The sequence below is a fragment of the Nothobranchius furzeri genome, chromosome 1 (genome assembly GCF_043380555.1).
Source record: "Nothobranchius furzeri strain GRZ-AD chromosome 1, NfurGRZ-RIMD1, whole genome shotgun sequence".
Classification (NCBI taxonomy): Eukaryota; Metazoa; Chordata; class Actinopteri; order Cyprinodontiformes; family Nothobranchiidae; genus Nothobranchius; species Nothobranchius furzeri.
The window spans coordinates 37,408,699-37,419,689 of record NC_091741.1 but is presented as its reverse complement, the minus strand read 5'-3'; the positions used below and the strand labels follow the sequence as shown (position 1 = coordinate 37,419,689).

Sequence of the window (10,991 nt, the reverse complement as noted above, 5' to 3'; positions counted from 1 at the left end):
CCAACAAGAAACTTAGCAAATAGGGACTCCTTAAAATAAAAAAAGAAAAACAAAAAACGATTATAGTAATATCAAAGGCTTTGTCTATTGTTCAAGTAAACTGATTTTTTTAGTCTTCTCTTGAAAAACATGAGACATTTAAGACCATTGGACTCGTGATGAAACCACAACTAAACTCACAAGAAGCACCGACGTTAACGCGGGTTACAGGTAATCATAATTTTTTTCCTCTATACAGTTAAACAGTAGAAAATATAGGTCATTTCATCATGTGCATTTAAACCACGGATTGTCTATCTGTGAGTCAGTTCAGCAAAAGGTGACAAGTAGGTAGCATTTCTCCCCCCAAACAGGGCAAATGTCTCTTTTTTTGTAATTTTTTAACCTTTAAACTACTCTAGAAAAAGTGGTTCTATATATAGACTTTGAATGAGAAACAGAGCCACTTAAAATGGCCTTATCAAAAAACTTTACACTGCCTGAAAAATGTAAAAACCATTACAGAGCTCTGAGAGAGTCTAATGTTGATCAGACAGTTTTTATTCAAAACTGTTTGGAAGTAGTCTTATTTCTCTGAGAAACCGGCACGGACCGCTTCTGGTTCTGGTTTTTATCAGCAAACAGAAGCAAGATGGCGCACCAATTTCTGTAGTGAACTTTCAAGTTTACTTAAAATGAATAATAAAAAAAAAAATTACAGAAAGAATGAAAAACTGCAAGAAATTCAAAGGAAATTGTTATGCCACAGGTTATTTTTTTCAAAAAGGACATGTTTTTTCCATAAAAATTTCAGTCTTTATATGAATGCAGCTTTTTATGTTTTTCACATTGATTCATTTTTCTTGCCCACATCTCCTTTATTGCCTCCCTCCCTGAAACCCTCCCAGATAACAGATCCAAATGAGGTCACATGCAAAAAATAAAAAGAAACACAAAAAAAGTAAGAAAAAAAAATCATAAAAGTCCAAAAAACCTAAAAGTTCAAAAGGTCAGTAGGCAGCGGCGGAGGAGGAGAACCAGGTTATGATCAGGTGAGCTTGGAAAAGACATCAAAAATAATGACGGGGTAGGAGGAAGAGGACCATGACACTTTTTTCGGTGGATATTTTTTGTTTTGTTAAAAAAATTTTGACGCCACGTAGACATGCTAGGCAAACGATGAGCTAACAGGCATGGAGATGGGTTGTTCTAAAAGGGGAAAAGAAAAACAGGGAAGAGGAGAAAGTTACACACAAGGAGCCAGAGCACCACAACACAACATTTTCCCTGAAAACAAAAGATAAAACAAATCAGGAGAAACAACAAACAACAACAACAAACAAGAATGCGAACCGGCAGAACAGCAACTCCACACGCTATGTCAATTAGCTTTCCTTAGCTTTGATTTTATTTCTTTACAGATTAGAAAATTATCCGAATATTAACTTCACTAACAGGCAACAACACACACTCACCATTAACATATACACAAAAAACAGAGAGCACCCAAAGCTTTATCCATCAGACCCCAGATGGATGTTGTCGTTTGGGAAACAATTTTTTTGGGGCGTAAATACGAGCGGGATCGTTTAACTTTCTAATCTTTTAAATTTTTTTTGAAAAGGGTAAACATAAGGGGGCGACGAACAAACAAAAAACACATAAAACAACATAAAAATATGCAGCAAAAAAAGTAGAAATTCAACAAGCGAAGAAGTAGTCTGGATGTGTATGAATAGAGGGAGAGTTGTGAAAAGAGAGATGGATGGATGGATGGATGGATGGACGGACGGCACAAAAAACGTGACGAGTGGGGGTTTGTGTGTGTGTGTGTGGGAGGGGGGGAGTGTCGCAGTTCGAAAAACGAAAAAAGTATCGTAGTTGTGGTTTGTTCACTGGAAAAGAAATGAAACAAAAACAACCCAAAACACCGGAGAACCCAGTTCCACGAGGCTTTTCCACAAGGGTCGACTTTAACGATACTTAATCGGAGTCCAATAACTAAACGATAGGCAATAAATAAAATCTTTTTTCTTCATCTGAGGCAGTAAAAATGTCGTATAAAAATAGAACTGCTTTTTTTACAAATAAAAATTACAAGCCTGTGGCTCTTCTGTACTGTGAATTACTATTTTTTTTAAGTCTTTCAACAAACATCAAGTATTTTCAGTGAACCCCATAAACTCTTTTACAACAAGTACTCCCTTCATCTAATTCAGGATGCTGTTTTTGGAAAATACTGTACATGCTGTAATGTCGTGTTCTAAACAAAAACCAATGCATTCCCAGAAAATGATTTACCCTTAAAACTTTTTTCTTTTGTACATAAATGATAAGACGTAGCTGGAGTGTGTGATTTTCGTGTTCTTGTGGTGGTAGTGTGTAACGGCAGTCGGATTTTACGGTAAAGAGGCAACGTTTTGCAGCCTTTGCTCCCGGGTTGCCAGCAGGCATAGAGGGGGTTTGGAGAAGCAGCGGCGACCTGCAACCAACACCGCGGAGGTCAAAGGGCGAATGTGCATATCGGCGTGTGGAGATTTTCTTAAAAAAAAAAAAAAAAGAAAGTTAAATGGAACCCTTCACCAACCGGTTCAAAAACAACAAAAGATAGAAACAAAACAAAAAGATCATGGCTCTGTTGTCTTTATCTTTGTTCTGCTACTCTGTATAAATAATCACTGTAAACGAATAAAATATGTTTTAACAAATACTTTTAAAAAAAGCCAGCTACTAGCTAGCCCAATAGCTATTTCCGTTATCTTTCGATCTATCTATATCTATTTCTAGATAAATCTATTTGTATAGGGAAAAAATGCACAAAAATGGAGAAATGGAAGAGTTCATGTGTGTCTAAAAAATAAAACTGTAATAAATAATAATACTTGAAAGTTAAAGAAACAAGAAAAAAACTGTCTCCCTCTGGGTGGTTGTAGGTCGTCTCCCCCTCCCTCTCACAATCCCATCTTTCAAACCCACCTCAACCCCCCCCAGGCCCCGTTTAGAGCCCTGGCTCGGTTTCAAGATGGTATTTTTTTTTCTCTTTTTATCATTCGTTCTTCTTCTTTTATGGGGGAGGGGGACTTACCCTAGCAGTGCTAACAGGGGGAGCAGATAGACCCTAGTGCTAAGATCAGTACGGTTTGCTGTCGTTCTTGGATCGCTTCAGCTGAACTTTGAGGCGCTTCATGCCAATCTGGAAGCCATTCATGGCCTGGATGGCTGCCTGTGCTGACACTGGATTGTCATAGCTGACGAAGCCTGTAAAACAAAGGGAGAACATTTGATGGTTGGTTGGAAAAATGATTGACAGAAAAAGTGAAAACCAAGCACTAGGGCTGCTCAATTCATCGAATTTTAAAACCAATTACGATCTGAGTTTTGAACGATTATAAAAACAAAACAAGCCGATTATTTGCTCCTCCCACTTGCGCTGCCCTGAGTTACAAATGAAGCGCTCCTCCCACAGTGTTGCCAACTTAGCAACTTTGACGCTATTTCTAACAGCTTTTCAGACCCCCTTCTTGACTTTTTAAATCTTAAAAGTACCTAGCGAACACCTCAGAAACATCTCTGGTAACCCTTAGCTGCTTTCTGGATAACTGTTGTTGACATTTCCTGCTGCAGGTTAGCTAAACACTCCGCCTGCACTCCGGACCGTTCTTCAGGACATTAGGAAAGGGAATGATGTAGTGATGTGTCGGTCGCTAAAGAAACGGCTCTCAGAGCCGGCTTCCTGTTGGATCAACCAGAGTTAACCGTAACTGCGGACTCCTGAGCCGCTAAAACAGCTAAATGTGCGCGTGCTAAACACATGTGGAGCTTGCCCCTGATTGCTGTGAAACCGGGTTGGGGGGTGGGGGGTGGAGCTGTGGTTGGGACATTTATTACATTAACTGATGGACTTGTAAATAAATAGTTTATAAATATGGTAGAAATAGAAATAAGTTCCTCACGCTGATTAATAATAACTAATCTCTCTGAGAACACGGTGCTAGTGCACTCTCCTACAGCACCTTGACGTGACTCGATAAATATTATGCAACATTTTGTGAACATCAATTTATTTGAATGTATTTGTTATAAATGCCACTGTATAATTCTTGCTGTCAGTATTTGCAAGATATTGGTATTTGGGTCTGTACTGGTTAGACTTAAATGAGTTAAACCAAGGTCTATAGCCCTTGGGTCATAAACTATGAGCTATAAGTATATTGGTCTTTTTATACTGGGAATCAGGAGTTATTTTAGTGATCATCTTGTTTCTTATTTATTTTTGTCCCGATTGTGCCCCGAGCAATTTTATGACTGAATAAAAACAAATAAAATCAACATAAATTGAAAAATCGTCTTAAATTATCGAGATCTCAATTTCAGTCACCAAATCGTGATTATTATTTTTGCCATAATCGAGCAGCCCTACCGAGCACACTGAGGAACCTGACAGGAAGCTGTCATCAAGTATGGACAAAGTTTACATACGGCTGAGAGAAATACAGTTTACTAAATCACTAATGGCCACCGGAGAGATTGACCATCTGCAACAGATAGCTGAGAGGAGGCAAAGTGGGTGGCAATAAACCCGCGTTTAATTCTATGAAATGAGAAGGGGCACCACTGCCCCAATCAGACTGAACTGAGGTGAACTAGAAACATTTGCCTTCTCTCATATTCAACAACTAAGCAAACAGGTAGGAGCTTCCTATTGGATAATTACATCTAAATACATCTGGTGGCGTTGCAGAAGCTTATCGAAACGATGCCACAGCGAATGTGTGTCGTAGTCGAAGCTAAAGCAGGTCCAACTAAACAAGAGAGTGCGTGACCTTTTCTTTGGTGGTGACTTTTGGGCTGTGTATTTATTTATATTTATAAAATCCGTATGAGCTTCAGGTCTCAGTCAGTCCTATTTAAATCAAAACACTGGATATAGTTTGGTGAGAGGTAACATTTTAGTTTTTTAGTCATTTAGTTTTAGAACATAAAACAATTGGTCTGCAATAAGCCATCAAAACTGTGCAAGAAATTAAACCATTTGCAGAATTTACGGTTTTTGCCTTTATTTTAAATCAATTCAGGTCAATGGGCTATAAATCAAAATGACCTCCAAAATGGATTTAATTAGCAATAGCTAAATTTCAGTTTGTTAATCTTGAGGGATCAATATGTAGGCATTTTACGGTGAAATAATCACAAAACAGTCTAAAGGTTTCATTGAATCAGATTTCCTTCTCAGCCAGCTGGGGATTGCCAGTTTTTCTTTTTTAAAAGAGGTACGTATGTTTGGAAAATGGGCTGCAGTAACCAGTTTTGACCACAGGATATACATTTTATAGCATATCATTTCATTCTTACATAATGCACCTTTAAAGGGAGACTAGGCAGTTGAGGCTTGCTTTTAGCACCCCCTGGTGTCTGTTTGTAAAACCAAAAGCAAAATGGACTATTTTGCTGTGCATTTGTCTTTTTAACACCTTAATCTAACAGCTGAACTGTCTCCCATCCTTCCTTGGTGTCTACAGGAGTGGCTCATCACTAAATTAAACAAATCAGCTGTGTTCTGATCTAAAACATGTAGGAAACCTGCTGGAAGCGACTGTAGCACCAGGTAGGTCAGCAAATGTAGCTGGTGTCCAGCTGATTGGACCTGTAACTGTGAAGCTGCAAGTGCGATATTCTGGCCACAGGTGGATGGGGCTAGGTGGCCTTTCATTAACCCTGCGAAGGGTCATTTTAGCACATACTGGCCCAAGAAAATGATTTAAACATATGAAAAAATTGCAAAGTATCTCTTTAATTACCAAATAGCACATATTGATCTTCATAACTAATCAAGTATTTGAGTCAAATAAACACTTAAAGTGAGTAAAATCTTGTCTTTAGAATCAGAATTTGTTTCCTGACAAGCAGAAGAGTTTGTCACCTCTTCTGTGCACGCTTCAGTTTCTCCTTGCTGTGCAGATCTGAAGCCTCTCATGCATCTTGTCCGTTTATGCAAATAAAAATTATTGCATTTACGCTCCAGTTACTGTCAGGAAAAGGGATAAAAGTCCCAACTCTTGTGGAAAAGTCTTCATTAACACAAACGAGCCCCTTTTAAATCAAACCTGGCCTGTTTTTAATTTTTGGAAATACAAGAATTGTTAATTTTGGGAATTTTTTGACCAAACTTTTATGTTTTATTAGTTTCTATTTTGCAAATAAGGGGTTGACAGCTAAAATCTTGTTTTGAGACTTAGCTAATCAGAAAAAAGAAGAAGAAATGATCTCAGGTTAGCTTATGGAAGCTAATCCTACCGAAGCACTTGCTAAGGTTTGTCTGTTTGTCGATGAAGACTTTGGCAGAGACCACGTTTCCAAAAGGCATGAACATCTGCAGCAAGTCCTGGTCTCCAAACTCCTGGGGCAGGTGGTAGATGAAGAGGTTGGCACCTTCGGGACCTGGTGGGATGATAGTCAGAGTTTATAATACGTTGAAGTAAAGCAGCAGGAGACGGAGCGCTAACAACGTGGAGGCTGACACTGCCGTGCTGTCGTCATAGGAACGAAGCTCACCGCTTTAGCACAATGTCTGGTGACCTTGGGTTTGCTGCTGCTTTTAAACAACGTAGACATTCAAAGGAGATGAAAGCATTTGGTTTTCATTTATTAATCATATTTTGCTTTGCTGCAAACAAAAGGCGTTCCCTGAACTGCTGCTTTTAATTCCTCCTTTCAGCTCTGTGCTGTCCCTCTTCAGGTGGGGTCACAGGTTGCTTCTCCACCCTCTCCCTCTCACACATGCTAATAGTAACGGGTGTAGGTCAGATCTCTCACAACCATTTCATACGCGCTCTCCACAGCTAAAAACAGCCGAGAGGGAGCAAAGCGTTTCTCCTGGAGGGGTTTGAACTCCTGGACGAACTGTCGAATAAAGAAAGAAAGCTTCTTTACAAATTCATCCTGAGCTGGAAGCAGAGATGAGACGTGCAACAAAAAGCACGCAGCTGTGTTTGTTTTACTGCACATTTCATCATCTGATCTGTATTCAGTGGTGCTGGATGAGGCTTTTGGGTAAATTTGCCTCAAAACGGCAGGTTGTTAGCACAGATTCAGTCAGACCAGGATGATGTTTCAGAGGTTAGGTGAGAATAAAGTAATAATTAGGTTGTGATTCTCCATAAAACCAGATGACATTAAAATGCTTTTACCAGGTAATGTGAGATTGTGTTTTAGGAATTGTCCCATTCTTGAAATGAAACTTAAATTTATGCATTTAGGACATTTGAGAAGAAAATACTCGTGCATCGTCCCGATTTCATCTCTTTACTTGAAAAAGTCGACATCTGTGTTGTGATTTATTTACATTTAGTTTAATTTGGGTGTTTCTTTTGTATTCCATTCACCTGAATTGGGAGAATAAATTAAAATCTAAACGAGGGCTGGTACAACTGTACCTGCTGCTCCTAATAGGAGGATCTTTAGTGACATTAATGTTTCTCGCGAGTGGCAAGAAATCGCGTTTGCACGTTTGGAGGAGGGTTAAGCTGATGGTTCGGCCTTGACGTGCGGTCGATTGTACGGTCCGCTGGGGGCTTTAGAAAGCGTCGTCTTGGAATTCCCTCCGTAAAGAACCGCAAAATATGAAAGAGATGGTTGCGGGCGACCCGGACTCGCCGAAGGCGGCTGGATTCCTGCAGAAACAGGCAGTTGGTGAGGCTCGTTTTGTCCGTGGTAAGTCCTTGAGACTATTTAGAGAAGCGGTTTTTAAAAACTTGATCAAAGTCGTGCTTTTGCTTTCTCATTCAGGTGTCCCAAACTGTGAAAATGTCCTAAAATAAATAAACGAGTAAAGGAATAGAGACTCATCGATGAAGACCTACCCGGCTCTGCAGTCGCTGTGAGGGTTTGGCCGTTCTCTTCAGCGTTCACCAACGGCCGACACTCTGCTGGCCAGGTCCGACTTCTACCTCCAGCTCAACCGCGGCTCTCTGTTGTGACGAACAGATCGGCCCAACTTTCCTCCAAGCAAAACAATCGCAGGCCTCCAGAGTTTCGAAAGCCGTTAATTTTTCAAGAGCGAAGCGTCCAGAGCTTTCTGTTAAAAGTCTCACCGGCAGATTTGTGGATAAGACTTCAGCAAATCGGACCAACGGTTTTCGTCTTCCTAGAGCTCGTACCGGCTTCGAACTAATTCAGTTTAGTCATGAATGCAGAGTTAAGCCCCTCTCTGAAAATCCACCTGTCTTCAGACGTTAGAGTGTTCATAGATTTGGGATCTGTTCATTACACCTCGACAGCAGGCTATCCTGTGTAGTTTAACCACTTGTGCTCGCGCTCAAAGATGTCAACAAAGATCCTGTGCATTCTGGGACGTAGCCCTGGACAAGCAAGCATGCATTTTACGTGGTTGCCTACGGGTCTGAGTCGCTATGATTGCAACAAAGTTGTAGTTTCACCTCCTGAAGATGTTTAAACTGGCAGACCCCCTCCCCCCCCAGGCTACTGACCCTCTTTCTGGCTGCCGGCGGCCCCCTGCTGCTGCAGCAGGGACTGGCTGTAGAGGGTGGGCAGAGCTGCGGCGGCGTACTGCTGGATCCCTGAGTAAGCCTGCGTCAGCGCGTCCATAGTACCTGCCGTACCGTTGGTTAGCCCGGCTCCTCCCAGGCCTCCGTTTAGAGCCGCCATACCTGAGAGCATTTGAGCAACTTTACATAAAACCCAACAATAAAGAAAGAAGAATGCACTTACTCATTAGCGCTCCCACTGAAGGTTGTGTTTTATCCACACACACACACACACACACACACACACACACACACACACACACACACACACACACACACACACACACACACACACTGAGAAGACACCAAGACGAAACGCTAGACTTCAGGACGCACACAGATCACGGTCACAAACATCAAAGTGCTTTATGAGTTTAGCGGATGACAGCCGGAGCCGCAACCTGAGAGAAAAGCGCCGCAAACGCATCACAACATCAGCGTTTACCGGACCACGAACCAGAAACACAAGACAAGACTACTTAGAAAACGCTAACCACCACAAGAGTGTGGAATGCCATTCATGTCAATAAGAAAAAAACAACAACACAAATTTCATTGATATAAAATAACTTCAGAATAAAACATCAAGAATAAATTCAAGCAGAGCAGAAGGAGTTTCCTCCCATATTTTTACACTACCTACAGCATATTTGATCATTTGTAAGGACTTATTGACTAAAATGGCATTCCATACATTGTAAAACACACATTTAAAAAAATGGCTTTAAAATAAATTTGAGCACATAGAAAAACATTAAATAAAGACACGTTGAAAAGAGACACACAGGAAGCGTCTGTGTTTAAAACTACAGAAACAAATAAATAATAATCTGTATTCGCACATCATTCGCGCCAAAGTCATTTATGCTAGAAATCATGAATAGCTATGTAATATTTGTACAGAATAATTTTTTTATCTCTGTTTAGGAATTAGAGCAGGAATTAGTCTGGCCCTATGAGGTTTTCTGACTCGCTGAACTTGCAGCCAAACCTGATTTCAGGAGCGAACGAGCCAATCGCAGAACTTCAGCAGCACATTAACGTTTGCCCGACCACAGCAGACAGCGAGCTGTGATCATCGTTGTTTTTCCCATCTGTGACGTCTCTCTTTAAGCGTGGAGGCGGCGAGGGGGGAGTTTAAAAAGTGAAGGGACGCAGCAGTAACACTCATTAGCTGCTTGTAACGGCTTAATATCACGGCGGAGGGCACGTGTCTGAGGAGGTCTGACACGGACCGGCGTCCTGTCGTCTCACCGTCAGACACAGTGAAATAAATTATCACCGCAGCGCTCCGGATTATAGGTCGCTCATTTATTCAGGAATAATTGCACCGGTGACCTTTGCAATTCAATTAAGGCCTAGATGTGTTTAAATGAGGGTGTTTGGAGGCGGAGGGAAGAGGACGGAGGGGTGAGGGGGACGCTCGGACAAAATAGGATGCAAAACGGAAGCGACTGGTCCGGTTTAAAGGGATGAACGCGCATGTGTGTGTGTGTGTGTGTGTGTCCTGCGCTCAAGCAGAGGCATGTGTGATATACACGGAGGCGGATACAGCTACTTCAGCCGGGGAGCGGTAAAGGTCAGAGGAGAATAATGTGGTGGAAGAGGCCGGTGGTACAGGATCTCTGCTGTCATAACAGCTCTGATTAAGCTCCCAGACCCATCTCCTCAGAGGTCAGAACCGGGACACGCACCGCTCGGCTCGAAGGGGGCGGCGGAACACACAGAAGGCATGTTTGAAATCATAAACATGTAGATAGAAATATGTACGTGTGCCTGATTCAACCACATCTACAGGGAACCAACCCTGATCCCAGCAGCCAGCACGGTGGTGGACAGTCGATGGTTTGAGCGAGGCCAAAATGCTCCAGCATGAACTGGCTGTCCCACAACACAAGCTTGGTCCAAAACGGGGCGACAATCCCGAACAACGGCTGCAAAGTTCTGCAGCATCAGAGTCAAGATCTCAACTGGTGAAATCCTGTAGTGGGACCTACAGGGCTGGAGATTTGCACATGTCCGTGAGCTGACGCACCGTGGCAAAGAAGAGTGAAGCGACCAATGAAGTCCAACAGAAGATGAGTTGCTGCTGCTAAACCCGGTTTTTTATTTTTTATGATATTATGTTTGATTTTAAAGAGCAAGTCACCCCCAAATAAACTTTTTTTTGCTGATAAACTAAATAAACGAGTGCCTAATCGTGCTGCAGACACGTGTCGTCAATAATTTGGCACTTCAGTGCATCTTAGTTCAAATTTAAATATTCTGCCTAAAACTGGCAGTGTTGTGCGGTTGTCAGGTAAAAACTGCACTGTATTTTAATTTAAATCTGCCACCGCTATTGGCTAAGAAGTATGCTATGATGTAAACTGGTACATTATGATGTCACAGTGCTGTCGTGAGCCTGAGTGTGTGTGAATTTGTTAGCGGCTCCGCCCTCTCGGTCTGCCAGGCAACAGCATGTGTTGC

At 41.7% G+C, this 10,991-nt stretch overlaps 1 protein-coding gene across 26 annotated transcripts in view; it reads right to left on the bottom strand.

The window, feature by feature from the left end:
- Window positions 1–977: 977 nt before the first annotated feature.
- Window positions 978–10,991, bottom strand: part of celf2 (cugbp, Elav-like family member 2) — a 296,592-nt gene continuing 286,578 nt past the window's right edge. For 12 of the 26 annotated variants that reach the window (XM_070545042.1, XM_070545120.1, XM_070545248.1 and 9 more), the window contains 3 exons: window positions 8,466–8,663; window positions 6,274–6,417; window positions 2,879–3,237 (listed from right to left, as the gene is read on the bottom strand). In XM_070545042.1, coding sequence (XP_070401143.1) covers window positions 3,110–3,237; window positions 6,274–6,417; window positions 8,466–8,663 — 470 coding nt within the window. In that variant the 3' untranslated portion in view covers window positions 2,879–3,109. Of the gene's footprint in view, window positions 1,189–2,380; window positions 2,521–2,878; window positions 3,238–6,273; window positions 6,418–8,465; window positions 8,664–10,991 lie in introns of those variants that run through there. The other 14 variants (XM_070545169.1, XM_070545233.1, XM_070545394.1 and 11 more) reach the window with 4 other exon arrangements.